Raw genomic sequence first — 16,420 nt, forward strand, 5'->3', positions numbered from 1 at the left:
TATGATTCTAGTCATAAAGTTGGAAGGGCCATTGAGATCCAACCCCCTGCCCAGTATAGGTTCTCCAGCTAAAGCATCCCCAGCAGGGAGCTGTCCAGCCTCTTTTTGAAGAATTCCAGAGAAGGATACCCCACCACCTCTCTAGGCAATTGTTTCCATTGCTAAACTGCTCTTGCTGTCAAGAAGTTCCTTCTAATGTTCAAACCATTAGACCTAGTCCTACCCTCTGAGGAAAATGAGGCCACTTGAATGTCATATGCTACTACTGTATATCGAGTTGTCCCTCCATATTCGCTAGGGTTAGGGGAACAAGACCCCTGTGAATATGGAAAAAATGCAAATAACAAAAACACTGTTTTTACCTGAGAGGACACCCCTCTATGAATCTCTAGGTCCTCCAGTGCAACTCTGTGGTCAATGTCCAACATACACTGACCATAGAATGGCACTGGAGTAGCTACAAATGGTCTTTCAGTGCAACTTTTAGTTAAAGTTGACCATAGAGTTGCACTGGAGCACCTAGACAGTCCTAGAGAGAACATAATGAAATCTGTGAATAATCAAATCCGCAAATATCAAAGCCGCAAATATGGAGGGATGACTGTACTCATGTATAAGTCTAGAAATTTTAGTCAAAAAATTGACCCAAAAATCCCAAGTCAACTTATCCATGGGTCAAATGTAAATATTATACTTTAACTCTTATTAAAAAGGAAGCGATCCCCTGGTATAAGGCAAGAGTGCAATCTGTTTTAGAAGCACTGACCTCCCTCTACTCTCTTTTCCATCCAGCCTTTAGTATGAGTTAAAACAGTTATGCCTGCCATCATTTTGCAGGTTCTTTGGCATTGTTTTCCTTTGCTTCATCATTTAGCTCCTTTGTTACATGCCCCTAAGTTTTACCCTCGACTTATCCAAGGGTCATATCAAAATCCATAATTTTGCCTCCAAAACCTGACCTCGATTTTTACGTGAGGTCGACTTATAGTCAAGTATATATGGTATATGGAATGCGTGAAAGGCAATCTTTAGGGGCATTAAAGAAAAGTCATAATTTAGAAAGACAAACATTCAAAAATGAAGCAACTTCGCGAACACTGAGGATCTGACATACAAAAATGCCCAACTGAGAAATAAAACTACCCTAGAAGAAACTAAAAAGAAAAATACAGAACTGGCAGTGCTTGATCTAGAAGAAATTCAAGCATCCATAATCTTATTGGACAGAAAACATTATGAGAGGGGAAATATAAATCTGGACCTAGTATCTGGAGTAGTTAAAATGCAAACAACAAAACATTATACTCCTATTCAAATACTCACATGCCTTTTAAACATCTTTCTTAGAAGTTCTCAGCTGGTTTTAGATTAGGCAAAAGTTCATTTCAGAACTTAGAAGGGGACAAATCTTACACATTCCCTAAAGATTATATCTTAACTATCTGATCAAAACAAGCTTCCCAATTACTTCTGCTCTGAAACCCCTAATTTCCAAAGTACAATATTTAGTTGCGAAGCATTGTACAACTCAGCAGATATGCACTTCATCAATTAATGACTGATTACAGATCTGTAATCTTTAAGAAGTAGCTTGTGTTTCAAGCACCAGAAGAACAGCTGGGAAAATGAGTCAAGGATCCACTACAACAGATGTGACCTGAGCTGCACAATCTTTCAAAGAAAACAGTTTGCTGCCATGACAATAAAAGGGTTTGTCGAGGCAGAAAGATCCTCTCCCAATAGGGATGTCAGCTTGTGTTACTTTCTGCTGATCTTGGGTGCCAGGAAATAGACTTGGGATTGATGCAGGTCTAGAGCTTAGCATGGCAAAGAGTGGTCAAACAACACGCAAAGAAAAATATTGTCCCCAAATGCCATTAGCAGTTGATTTTTGCTTTTGTTTCTACTGGCTTGAGGATGAACGCCATTACGTATGAGACTTCAGGGAAAATCCTTTGAGGAATCTTTGACCCAGATACATCCTATCTAGAAATGTACATTGTAATCATGCAGTGTTTATATCAGTAATAGACTACATGGCCCACTGGATAGCTTTAGGAACTGTAGTTTGTTGAGGGTACTGACAATTCTGTTAGTGATCCCTGGCATTCATTTCCAGAACAGCAGTTCCCTGCCTTGGGATAAGGGAATATATATCCAGCTTGTCTGTAGCATAAAAAGTTTCCAAGCATATAAAGAAAACAGTGCTCTCAAATTCACATGTCTGTGGAGAATTATGATGAACTTGTTCAAATGCACTGATAGTCCATACAACAAAGAACAGGTTGTGCCCAAATGCACTGTTTTCTCTCCTTCTATTGCCTATTTTGAAGAAGATGCTGGGTTTGATATCTTGTTTTTTAAGCAGCTCTATTAAATGATATTTTCCCAGTCCAGGCTTCACCCAAAAATATGTTGAAAGGATGAGAGGACAGGATAGTTTTGTTCATCTTAAAAACAAAACAAAACAAAACAAAAAACTAGGGTGTATTGAACCAAAATCTTCTGTGTTGGAACATGGCCAGTGCCTCTAGAATTGGTAGGAATATGTGTGTTTCTATACTGTATGGCAGGGGGGGGGGGGGGGGAGTGCTGAACAGTTCTTGACCAAGAAGGGAATGACATAGGGCCATGAAACCTACATGTCATTCCATATTTTCACCCTGAAGTTCAACACATTTGGCACATCATTTCTCAAGTGTCCTAAATCCTTCCCCACAAAATGTATGATGTCTGGTAACTGAAATATTGTTCTGCTGCTGCTATCACCTCTGAATCATTTGAAAATTTCCTTCCTTTCAAACTCTTTTAAAGATTTAGAAACAGGAAATGATCAGATGGAGCAAGATCTGGTGAATAGGGTATATACTCTATGCACTCAAACCCCAAATTCTTCAAAACGTCATTTTGCTAGTCCTGTGATCAGGTACAGTGTCCAGCAAAAAGAAGACACCTTTTCTCAGTTTCCCATGACATGTTTCCTTCAGTGCCTCCTTTACTTGGCACAGCAAGTAAGAGTAGTATTCTGCATTAACTGTTTGACTGTTCTGCAGATAGTCATCAAACTACCTTTCTTAGCCCAAAAAAGTGTAGCCATGATCTTTCCTCCTGATCTTTGAGTCTTGAATTTCTTCAGCCATGAGGAACCCAAGTGCCATTACTCCAAGGACTGTTATTTGGTCTCTAGATCATAGTGATGTAACCATGTTTCATCAACAGTGACGAGTTGTTCCAAAAAATTATCACTAGATTGCTAAAAATGCTGCAAAATCAACTTGAAGGTATCGACTCGATTTAGGTTCTGATCAGCATTCAAACATTTCAGCATCTACTTGGCTGATAAACTTCTGCATAGCCAACTGTTCATGAATTATAACCCCAGTGCATTCGCAGAATATCTCTAGTGTCTCAGCAATTATTTTAGCTGAGAACTGCCAATCTGCCAAAATCAGGTCATAATACACTCAACAATTTCAGGAGTTGACACTGCTGAATGCCCCCCACACCTTTTTGCATCTTTGGTCTCAAAATCCCCGTGCTGAAAGTTAGCATACCACTTCTTCATAGTTGAGTATGATTGGCATTTGCACCCAAAGTTTGCATCCTATACTCATGAACTTCCATTGGAGTTTTCTTCATGATGGCCAAGCATTCAGCACTTGAAAATTCCACACTTTTCACTGGCATAGTTCTATCAGTGATCTGAAACAATTCAGAAATTAGAGCTGTGCTCCTGCAGACTGGCAGTTTACAATACAGAAGAACACTCTTTTAAGCAACGGTGACAAAATTATGCTCAGATTTTGGGAAGTAGATCGGGTCTAGAACTTCACAGCACTTCCTCATACCTGTTCATGGGGTACTGGCAGAAAGCACTGAGGAGTTCTGAGATAAAAGCTCTCAACAAAATTGCAGTGGTCATTTTATCATAATCAGCAGGATTGCCACAAAAGTCTTGTGAATAAATTAGCAAGTGGAAGTGCTCTTTGTAGTCAGGAAAGAGCATGAAACCCAGCTGGCTTTCATGTGGTTAGCCTTAATGTTACCGAGCATTGTAATCATTGCTGTTGAATTATGCATGAGATTGAGCTATGGGGATTTTGTGTAACGGGGGAGATGAGTTTTTTAAAATTATCATCCATTATTATTTTCTGATAAATTCTACAATCATGCATGGCAATGATGTATAAAACAGCACTGGAGCTTTACTCTGAGGCAGTCTGTGTATGGAGAGCCAGCATGGTGTAGTGGTTTTAGTGTTAGACTTGGACTCTGGGAAACCCAAGTTCAAATCCTAGCTTGGCCATGAAACCTGCTCAATGACCTTGGGCAAGTCTCATTCTCTTAGCCTCAGATGAAGACAGTGGCTAGCCCCCTCTGAACAAATCTTGTCAAGAAACTGTCATGATAATGTAACCTGAAGACAGAATTGCTTTAAAAGCACACAACTGCAACAAGTCCATGTATAGTCTGAATCTGCAGCACAATAGAAGAGAGAAATCAAAACCAGTACAGAGGTCCCAGCACTGTTCCAAGGAGGCCTGTTATGCCCTTTGACACTGCTACAACCTGTTTTCACTTTCTGCATTGGAGTGGGAGAAGACATCACCATTGCTGTGCCACTATTCACCAGAAAAGGTCTCTGATCAATGCAGCTGTGATATACAGCTGTGGTATACAGCCCTTTTATAGAGTAGGATGCATGTGTTTACCTGGTACATACACATCTGTGGACTTCCATCTCTTCCCACCTCTGTGTCTTCTCTTGCTTCATGTCTTTGTTTTTTACTGACCAAAATCTATCCCTTTGGGGGTGTTTTTTACAAAAAAAAAACACCTTAGTGCTTGCACACTTTATTCCCATTGTCTAAAGCATGTTTATGTTGTGTACATTTTCAATGTGCACATTTTACATGCATACTTTAAAATGTGTATATTTTATGGGATGCAGTCATACCTTTCTGGAACATGTTCAGAGGGGAATGACCAAAATGACGAAAGGTCTGAAAACTGTGGCTTATAAGAACAGCTTAGGGAGCTGGGTATGTTTAGTCTGGGAAAGAGAAGGTTAAGAGGTGACATGATAGCCATGATTAAATTTTTGAAAGGATGTCATACTGAGGATGGAACTAACTCTAGAAGCTAGGACATGGAACAATGTATTCAAACAACAGGAAAATATATGCCACCTAAAGATTATAATACTTGCAAATATCTGCTTCATACAACCAGATGGGAGACTCTACACCTAGACATCACCAGATGGTAAAAACAAAAACCAGATAGACTACATAATTGGAAGTAGAAGATGGAGAAGTTCTATCCTTGTGGCCAAAACCAGACCAGGAGCTGACTGTGACACAGACCATGAACTGCTCCTAACAAAAATAAGAGTTAAGCTGAGAAAGAAAGCAAAACCCTTCATTATACCAAAATATGACCTGAATAACATTTTGGATGAATTCAAGGAGAGTGTAAGAAACAGATTTGAACTAATGAGTATAATTGACCAGGAACCTGAAAAAATGTGGACAAAAGTCAAAGACATAATTAAGGATGAATGCAAGAAAACACTAACAGTGGCCAAAAAGAAAGATAAGAAACAATGGATGACAGATGAAACACTTCATGCAGTAAAAGAAAGAAGAAAAGCAAAAGCAAAGGGAGATGGGAAAAAAGCCAGAAGTATGGACACAACTGTCCAATGTCTGACATACATACATAAGGAGAAATACTACAATGACCAATGCAGAGAAATAGAAGAAAACAACAAAAAGGGAAGAACAAGAGACCTCTATCAAAAAAATCCGAGAAATTAAAGCCAAGTTCAAATCGAGGGCAGGGATACTCTGCAGAGAAAAAAAGAACATTATACAGGAACAAGAAGAAATAAAAAGATGATGGAGGCAATACACAGAAGAATTATACAAAACAGATGAGGGAATGAATGATATTGGGAATGAAGAGCCAAATGAAGATGAATCCCAAATTCTAAGAAGTGAAGTGGAATTTGCCATAGAGGAAATGGGAGAAAATAAATAACTGGGAACAGATGCTATCCCAATTGAACTGCTATGGTGCCCACAGATAGATGCAACTTTAGTGTTAACTGAAATATGCCGACAAATATGGAAAGCATATTTATCTATTATGCTGTTTGGCAATCTGGAGAATCCAGAACACAAAGTGTATCTGGCCCAGGAAACCACAGAACATGCAAAATCCATATAAAAGGTCCACCGAAGCAGATTCATCACCAGTCTCTGAATCAAAGCAAAGATATGTGTGACATAATGAGATGAGTTAGTGAGGCCTCAGTCTGGATCAAGGGGTCCTCATAATGGTGTTTTATAAGACAAGATGGACAAGGTTCCATGTCTTCCTTACCCCTTATTAGTTTATTGTGTTGTTTATGTAGGAAGCTTGTGAATCAATAACTGATGAGTTGACAGATATGCTTAGATAATCAACTAGTTTCTTATGACAGAGATATGTCGCAAAATGAATGTTGGTTATACTCAAAGGAGATAATTAAGTTACAGATCTAAATTGGTGTGAAACTCATTCCCCCACTTTAGGACCAGAATAAATCAGATTTTCGGGGGGGGGGGCTGTCACAGATGTTTCCAATTTTAGTACAATTGTTCTAAAAACCTTGTCCAACTTATTCCATCTTTTCCTCTTTAGATTTTTTTTGGGGGGGGGGAGGGGGAGGTAAAAAGAAACTAAAAAGAGGCATGATGAGAAAACATGGAAAGTTTATGTGTGGAAGATGATACCATCTTCATGCTGCCATAAACTTCCATGAATAAAGCAGAGTGTGCCTCATCTTGAAGTAGTTTAGCATCCTTTCATACTACACAAGTATATCAATGTGATTGCAGTTTAACTGACATGGCAATATCCTGTGAAATCCTAGGATTTTCAGTCCAGGAAGGGGCAATAAGAATTCTCAGTTAGTGCCTCAACAATTTACAAATCCTAGGATTCCATAGGATGTTCCCATGACAGTTAAAGTGGACAGGACCCTTAGACTCCCCTGCTTATTTTTTTCCTCCATTCAGTACAGTTGCACCAAGCAGAAAACTAGGGGTGGAAAAGCAGTGCTGAGAGGTGTTGTATTTGATCAGATCCCACCCAATGTCTGTTGTATTTGATCAGATCCCCCCCCCCCCCGGGAAATGGCAGCTTAATAGAAATAGGGGCCATTTAAATAGGGAGAAATGGTATAGGGAAACATTTAAGACACCTCTTGCCAGTTTTGTTTCCTCAAATATGTTCCCACCACAGGGCAGTTTAAAGCGAAGATAAATATGTAGCCAGAGATCTGACTGTGGATTTCTAACATGCTATCCAGTTTGATCCATAGTGAAAGCAAGGAACTGTAGTTCTGTATGAGTGAGGTATGGAGCTACAAATGTCCAACAACAATCAAAAAATAGCATGAAAAACAGTTTCTAAGGTGTGTGTGTGTTTCTTTTTTCTCTTTTTCTTTTTTATGGCAAGAGATGTGACAATAATGCTGTCTTCAGATTTTCTGGCATATATTTTCTTCATAAAATATGTTGTTAGCTTTCTTAGCATCTGCAGTAAGGCATTATTATTAAACTTTTGGAAAGATTATTGAAGAAAAAGTTCTTCTTCTTTTTAGGAAAAGACATGCCCTGGTTTTAACAGTTTTAGTTATAATGCAAATATGATATAAATGCAAAATAGCAAACTTTGGTGTTGCTTTAGAGGAAAGTATCAGCATGCTTGGTAAAGGGTGGCAGGATGCCCATATTTCAGAGGAGGGGAGGAAAAACAAGGTTGTGGAGCCTGGGGGCAAAAAAATACTGAGCGTGGGAAGGATGAAATGGGAAACTGGAGGAAGGGGGGACTGGAACTGAGTTTGCTGAACTAGATCATGGCTGGCTGGCTGGGTGGCTGGGTGGCTGGCTGGCAGATAGACACATTTCAGCTGGCATTGTCTTGGTTAGTCCCATTCAGTCAATTGCTGAATGGCGTGGCAACATGTAGGTAAATCCCACTGATTCAGTGGATCTACTCTAGTGATGACTAAAATAGAATTTAGGCCTTTATATGGCAACTTTTTGTAGCAGAAGCTACTTGTATAGATGTGAGTCATGTAAATATTTCATCAAATCTGGAGATGTTGTACAGGTATTTCTCCCCTCTCCCCCTTTTTTTGGAAGAACAAAATGTTTTTAACATAATATACTCTGTCTTAATGAAATAGGACCCCTGAGTGCTGGTAACTCTAGCAATATAATATGTTATTTTCTCTAGCATGTAGGAAACTAATCATCCCCCCCCAAAAAAAAAATAGTGGAGGGGGGAGTAATGAAGTGCTGAGAAATGTTTGGATTAGCAAACACATAAAAGTCATCAAAATTATGTTTTTGTTTTTACCTGTTCTCAGTATTTTCAGTGCTTGGCAGATATTAAATGTAGTTGTTATTATTATTATTATTATTATTATTATTACAACACATAAAAGATGTGAGAACATTTTAAGTAGAACCAGTGAGAAGGAAAATTTGTTTCTGGGTTTTGTAATAAAAGACCATGTACAGATTAAGAGCAATGTGACTGGAGCACATTGCTTGCTTGCAAATTTCTTTCATTATCAAATTCACTAAGCTGCCATCCCTGTGGATTGTTTTCCTTACTGTTAACTTGAAGACTGGCCCACTCTGGTAGTGAAATATTTTACACCCTCAAAGTTATTACTCCAGCAGGATGATATTTCCTGTTGAAGATGTGTCTTCTGTATTTTTGCACTACCATTGTTGATTATTTGATTATATTATGCTCTCAGCAGTTTTGTATTATCTCTTCTTGCATCTATCAATGCCACTTACTATACTGTGTCACTCATTCATTATGCACATCTTACATGCCTATGTTTTCTGGTTTCAGCTCTATATTTATGCTGGCATTTTATCTGACCTGTTTTGTGATCCTGACCACCGTAGTGTTTGTTTCAGTTATTTACTCCTGTGTAAAGGTGAGTAGTAGTAATTTATTGTGTTTACTCCGCACACCAAAATTATATTAGCCTTCCATTTTTTTAGGCTGAAACATCACATTTCTGTTGGTGTATATAACAAAATACTAATTTTGGCTTCCTTCAGCACTTTAGCACATGTTCCTCTAAGGGTTTATGTTTTATTACATTTCCATCCAACCTTTCCAATTAAAAAAACAGCATTCAAGTCAGCTAACAAACATCATTGAAAACAAATTAAAATCAGAATCAGATTAAAAACAAATAAGAATAGACCGTAAAAATCATGATAATAATCAAAACCATTAAAATTGTTGCAATACTCAGTAAACATATTCGTGGGTTTATGTGAGGCTGATCGACCCATTAGTTCACTTACACAAGAGACCTTGGTGTAACATTTTCAACTAAACAAGCATTGTAGAGCCGGAAACATGGTTCTGTCCACTAAGCCAAGAATGTTTCCACAACCACACTTGCAACACCAATCCCACTTTAATTATCATGTTTCTATATTATGATGTATCCTGGGATTTGTAGTTCCATGAGGATTGTTAGAATTCTCCCTACCAGAGAGTTCCAGTGTGTTCATTGTCCTGAAATCTGATAGGAGAGGAGAGGAACTTTCTAGCAGAGAATTCTAAGTAACTCTCCAAATTACAGATCAGAGATTGTACAGGATGAAGCCATGGCAGTTAAAGTGATATACAAGTACTGTTACTGTGTGGTGCAGATACATTCCTTGTCACAACCAAAAGAGTTTTTAATTTTCCCACCTGTAGCATGCGCAGAAACCAAAGGTTTGACTGCCTTCTCAAATTATTATGCAGCTCAGCCAGTCATTTCAAGAAACAGGGAAAAGATTTTTTTGACCATCATCACCACAAAGTGAAATCAGTAGAAGCTCTTTCACACGTTTTTCCCTGTGCATCCTAGGGCCAACTGGCGTGATATATTATACAAACAGTCTGACACTGAATGCTTCTTTTTAAAAACCTTTAAAATAGATTCCATATAGCCACCTGATCAGATTCACAACTGAGATCGTGATCAAGTGAGATTTAACAATTTCCTTCATGTTGTGGTCCCAATAAAGATTAGCTGCCTGCCACAAAAACTTACAGTTGCTGCCACTGGTAGCTTCTCTCTTATGCCAAATAAAATCTTTCTATTGGACTGCATTCAACTTCATGGGAATAGACTTCCACTCACACAATGGGACCCTTCTGTTCGTTTTCATCTCAAACAGGGTCGCATTGGGTAAATGAAAACACAGTTTGAAAAAATACACATCTACCTACCCCAAAGAACAACAGATGGGTTTAAGTTCAAAATGGACTATGAGATCAGTAGCTTTATGGTATATTTGACATGGGGTGGGAACAGATTGGTAAAGATTCTTGTTTGGATAACAGCTTCCCTGAGTCCATGCTACCTGATAGGTTCTGGAAGCTACGGTCCAAACAAGGAAATTTTTGATGCTCTGTAAGAGATGCTTTATTTCTCTCTGACCTTTCCTTGGGGGAGATGATGTTGGGATGCAGGGTGACATTAGAAATCGGACCATAGCCCAACAAGTGCCCATCTGAACCACCAACTGTAGCATCTGCAGTTGGCACCTCACTTGGAGAATTAGCTTTGCTGCATCATTTTTCTTGTTCAGAAAGTGCAGAGGAGGAATGAAGCACACTGAGACAATGCTTCATTCCTCCTCTGAATTTAATAGTCATATTGCATTACAAAACAAACCTGACAGGCAGGGCAGAGAAGTGTCTTTTGAGTTGCTTCTCCGCATGAAATCCGTTCTGATTGTAAAAGCATGGGAGAGAGTGATAAAAGCGCCCGTTTACAGCCAGAAGAGAACAGAAGTGCTTGGATGTCATGTGGAGAAGCAAGCCAAAAGGCACTTCTCTATCCCTGCCTGTTGGGTTTGTTTTGTAATCTGATAAGGCTCTTAGCCTGTGAGGTGTTGCCTAGGTATGCCTTGTTTCACTTCTAACTTTGCTGCTCTTGCACATGAAAGGTAAGGTTAAAATGATTGTGACACGGCTTTGAGATTGTGGCTCAGTTGTTCTTCTGCCACCTCTTTCCTTTTGGGAAGAAAGTGGGAACTTTGGAGAAGAGGGAAACATTGGTGAGGGACCACTTCCCAGATGGGTCAGCCTGGCAGCCCTCGTTTTGTTCACAAGCCCAAGGTTTCCCATCACTACACTTAACCCTAACTTTATATGGTCAAATAGGAGAACATGCCAATGCAGTCCATGGCAGTGAGGAGTAAAGCATTCTAGAACATATAAATCAGTGTTGTATATTTTCTCTGTTGCCTTGATTGTTTTGATTCCATTTCCTGCTGAAGGATGACCTGTGTAATTTTTTAAAAGCTTGTAAAATCTTTGGGATTGTACCGTAGAGTTTACTGCTTGCTGCCTTCACGCCTGTATTCTTTCTACTCTCATGCAGCACCAGTCAATTTATAGGCTTTGTTTTTTCTTCTTTTTTAAAACTTTTACAAAGTTTGGCCTCCCAGGTGGGGTCAATAAAATCTTGGTAGGTAGGGTCCAAAACAGAATCTGATGGTGAATATATCTGAAACTCCAAGTTATCTGACACCCTTTTACTTTTCCCTATTGTGGAATCAAAGTACTGCATGAGATCTTACAGTCATCTAGTCCAATACGTTGTTCATTTCACAATGTGGATACGACTATTATTAGTTTATCATGAAGCACTCTTTACTGGGAGACTAGCTTGCTGTTACAGTTCTTTTGACTGTACATTGAGTATCCCATTTTTTCCATATCTTCCATCCCTCTAGAAATATTTTCTGCTTCAGAATTTCTAGCTATGGATTTTATCCAACTTTTCTCTGAGTTTGTCAAAATCAGATTTCTTAAAGTGCAGGGATCATCCCCAGCTCTGCATAGTTTCCACATCCCGTGCTGTGACGAATCCTAAAATAGCATGGTTATTTTCTCCTGGGTTTCTTGCCAATTTCCCTTCGTCAGCTAGTTCTTTCTTACTGATTAGGCAGTTCATGGTAGCAGATACCCTGAAAGACAATGCCACCAGTAAGGTAAATCAAAAAATAATTAGGTTTTCCATTTTTATCATATTTGGATTTCCAGAAGATGTGGTGCTGGCTGGTGGCTCCAATTTTAATGCAGTGGTGGATCCACCAAGCCCCCCCCCAAAAAAAAAATAGTTTCAGCAGCTTGGATGGTGCTTTTGAAGTTTCAACTAAAATCCAGAGTAGATTTCCTTCCTCACTGACATGGAAGCCTCTACTGTTCTCGATAGAGTTCTTGACCATGAGATACAGATGCTGCTGCTATTGCTCATTCATATATGGCTCACACCTTAGCTAAGGCCACCCATAGCTCCTTTTTTCACTGCTGCTGAGTTCCCTTCTCTTTTTCTGATTATACCGTACCTATCTATAGGTTGCTGCTACCTGCCCTGCTTATAACCTTTGCTGTTAGCTAAACACCAGTCAGGATGTGCCCCAAGGAGATGCTTACCAGTAAGACTGAGATAAGCTGTTCCTGCTCAAATCAGCTTGCAAACTAAAGTCTATCCAAGAAAATTAAAATGAAAACTCACCCTGAAAAGATTATGAGCCACTATCCAACACAGACTTAGTTGAACTGATGCCCATTCATTTTCGTCTGTTCATCTGTACCATTCTGCTGAATCATACACCATTTGACAAATTTGGATGCTAGATCTCTTGTGCTGACAGATTTTAACAAAGCTGGATTAGGCTTCTTTTGTCAAGCTAATCAATCAATCTCAGGTTTCTTCTTCCATTATGGCCTTTATATAAAATGTGTGTGTGTGATTGGAACATCACTGTACTTGAAGCTGTCAAATAGGAGGGGAAGAATTTCAATTTGGAGCCAGTGTGGTGTAGAGCATAGGACTATGGCTCTGGAGTTCAAGGTTCAATTCCCTGCTCACCCATGGAAACCCGCTGGCTGATCTTTGGAGAATCACACACTGTCATCCTGTGATAGGTTCACCTTAGGGTCACCATAAATTGGAAATGATTTGAAGATGCACAATAACAAAATTGAACTATCTCCAGCAAAATGTTCTACAGATATATCAATCTCTGGAACCCATCAGTGGCAATCCAACTTCTTATGCAAAACTATTTTAATCCTAAATTGTCCATGTTTTCCTATCCCACTACATAACCTGTTCTCATGATCTAAGACTCACCTACACTCAAAAAAAATCTGGAGTGTAGGTGAGTCTTAGATCATGAGAGCAGGTTCTGTAGTAGCCTCTCCTTCACTGTTTTCTGGATGAAATAGATTATATATATCTATTTCAATCTGGTTTCAGGCCTGTTTATAGGACAGATATGGCTTTGATAGTCTTGGTGGATGACCTATGCAGGAAACTGGACAGAGGGAGTTTGTCCCTGTTGCTTCTGCTGGGTTTCTTGGCAGTTTTCCATACTATCGACCATGGTATCCTTCTGGATTGCCTTGCTGGGATGAGGCTTAAGGTCACTGTTTTACAGTGACTTTGTTCCTTCCTGGAGGGACAAACCCAAAAGTGCTGGGGATCAACTCCCTGGCCATTGGCTTGTTGGGTTCCTCAAGGTTCTGTCTTGTCCCTCATGGTATTTAATAAATTCATGAAACCATTAGGAGAAGTTGTCTGGAGTTTTGAGGTTCAGAGCCATCAGTATGCAGATGACACCCAAATGTATTATTCCTTTCCATCACAAGCCAAGGAAGCTATTTTGGTCCTAAACCAGTGCCTATCATCAGTAAAAGATTGGATTTGAGCAAAAAATAAAATAAAATAATCAAAACTTAATCCAGACAAGAAGAAGGTGCTTCTGACCAGTTGAAAGGCAGATCAGGTAATAGGAATTCATCCTGTGTTGGATGGGATTACAATCCCCATGAAGACACAGGTCCGTTTGCATGTACTCTTAGATTTACATCTAAGCCTAGAAGCCCATGTTTCAGGGGTTGCTAGGAGTGCATTTACACAGATAAAGCTGTGTCCATTCCTTGGCACATCAGATCTGTCCATGATGGCACATGCCTTAGTTAATCCCGGTTGGATTATTGTAATGTGGTCTGTGTGGGGCTGCCTTTGAAGAGTGTTTAAAAACTTCAGCTGGTCCAAAGACCTGCAGTCAGATTTCTAACAGGCTACAAGGAGTGCACACCTCCCTTGTAGCAACTGCCCCACTGGCTGTTGGTCCATTTCCAGGCACAATTTAAAGTGCTGGTTATGACCTGGTCCAGGTCCAGGTCTGTATTCTCCCTTATGAACCAGCTTGTGCTCTGAGATCTGCTGGGGAGGCCCTTCTATCTGTCCCACCTCCCTTACAGTTACATTGGCTGCTCCCACGCTCTGGAACTCCCTTCCCAGAGAAGTTAGACCGGTACCTCCCAACTTTCTTTTTGCAGACAAGCAAAGACTTTTTCTATCCCAGCAGGCATTTGATGAGTTATTATATAAGGCCCATCTAACACTGAATATTGCTAATTGTTACACTGCGGTATGTGTCTGTGGGGGGGTCAGTGATATACAGTCAGCCCTCTGTTCTCGCAGACTTGGGATCTGAGCGGCAAATAGAGGTGCACACCTGTGGTGTGTGTCCGCAGGCATCCATACGCACACACTGCCATTCAAGCCAGTGGGGTTTGAATATGGGCGGTTTTTGTTTTCACGGGGGGGGGGGTCTGGAATGGGTCCCCCACAAAAACTGTATATATTTCAATCTGGTTTTCATTTTTTCTGATTTTTAAAATTGTGTTTTAATTTTTGTCTCTGATGGATTTTTAACATTTTTTTAAAAATTGTCATAAACTGATTTGAGTTCCAATCTGGGAAAAGGACAGGATAGAAATAATAATAATAGAAAGAAAATGATTTTAATAGCAAAATTGTTTTCATACTTTTTATAATATATTTTGGTTAATGGATTTGGATCATCTTCTGTTTCAGTTTTACATTCTTCAGAATATTACTAAATAATGAAATAATAAGGAATTAGGTTTATAAATAGCAAGCCTGAACCTATCAGAGGGAGTATGGCAGACACCTCAGGTAGATTTTGGGAAAGGACAGGTAATTTGCTTTGCTATTATTGTGTTAATGCCATGTCCAGGGAGAGGTACTTACGGGATATAAATATATTAATAAAATAAACACAGTGGAGCCTCCACATTCACTGGGGTTAGAGGCATGGGACCACCATTAAAGTGGGGAAACTACAAATAAAAAAACACTTATCTTTTTTACCTGAGAAAGCACCTCTCTAAGAATCTCTAGGTCCTCCAAGGCAATTCTATGGTCAAGATCTGCCAGAAGTTGACAATGATATTTCACTGGAAGACCTATAAATGGCTAGAGAAGAGTTCTCTCTAGGAATCTCTAGGTCTTCCAGTATGACACTGTTGTCAACATCTGCTGAAAGACACACATATTAATCAAATCCATGAATAATCAAATCTGCAGAAGTCAAAACCACAAATATGGAAAGTCAACTGTAAATACTATGTATCTTGGTGAGTGGATAGGTGCTAGTTGCTGCCCTCCTTCAAGCAGAATAAAAATGCAAACATTGACACTTGATAGTATGACAAATTTCTGAGGGACAACATCCAGTAAGAACCTGCTATTATCCATACCTTGATTTATTTCAGAGCTTAATAGGAATCTGATTAGGCAGACACTTGTTACTGTGTTCTAAAGCCTTTTGGAAGAAATAGGTAGCAAGAGAATCGGTCTCCCAATATTATGCATAATTTACATTTTCTCTTTACCAGGGTGATATTTTTCTGTGATTCAACTGTAGCACCAAAAACTGTTACACTAACACATTAGAATCTTCAGTTACCAGATGTTGCAAAGCATCTCACAACTTTTTGCTGTGTCCTTCTGCCATAGTTTCCCAATGTATTTGATCGCAGCTCTTCCTCACCACCAAAATAGTCCATTACTTCTATCCTACTTTCTGTCCAGGGGATAAATGGAAAGAAGCAACTCAGACTTTGCTGTGGGTTGTTTCCCTCTCTCTTCTTTATACAGGCACCAGAAAATTAGCTTCCTTGTCATCAAACAGCTTATAATTATTCTTGTGTAGGAAGAAAAATGTGGTCCCTCCAACTGTGCAAAAAGAAAGGGGAGAAAAAGGGGTAGGTAAAGTGGTTAGTCATCACTAAAAAGCCATACACAAGCCATTTGTCACTGTCTTTTTAAAAACGGAAATTACTTAGAAGTCTAGTTGGTGCAGTAATAATGATGGATTTTAGAGCTATTTTTCTGTGTTTCAGATGGAATCTCTAGGGATGAAGCTGGGGAGTGCTGTGGTGAAGTGAAATTAACACTCAGCGGGGGAACGTTTGAGTTCTATAGAATTCAGTCCTCTGAATTCTA

At 39.4% G+C, this 16,420-nt stretch overlaps 2 protein-coding genes across 2 annotated transcripts in view; one reads left to right on the forward strand and one right to left on the reverse strand.

The window, feature by feature from the left end:
- Nucleotides 1–16,420, forward strand: part of ADCY5 (adenylate cyclase 5) — a 326,430-nt gene that overhangs the window by 283,386 nt on the left and 26,624 nt on the right. The window contains exon 12 of the mRNA XM_042445074.1: nucleotides 8,923–9,010. Within this exon, the coding sequence (XP_042301008.1) occupies nucleotides 8,923–9,010 (88 nt within the window). The remainder of the gene's footprint in view (nucleotides 1–8,922; nucleotides 9,011–16,420) is intronic.
- SEC22A (SEC22 homolog A, vesicle trafficking protein) overlaps nucleotides 15,519–16,420 on the reverse strand; it is a 1,054,631-nt gene continuing 1,053,729 nt past the window's right edge. Inside the window, exon 8 of the mRNA XM_042445085.1 lies at nucleotides 15,519–16,150. Coding sequence (XP_042301019.1) covers nucleotides 15,992–16,150 — 159 coding nt within the window. The 3' untranslated portion in view covers nucleotides 15,519–15,991. The remainder of the gene's footprint in view (nucleotides 16,151–16,420) is intronic.

Source organism: Sceloporus undulatus, chromosome 1, assembly GCF_019175285.1.
Source record: "Sceloporus undulatus isolate JIND9_A2432 ecotype Alabama chromosome 1, SceUnd_v1.1, whole genome shotgun sequence".
Classification (NCBI taxonomy): domain Eukaryota; kingdom Metazoa; phylum Chordata; class Lepidosauria; order Squamata; family Phrynosomatidae; genus Sceloporus; species Sceloporus undulatus.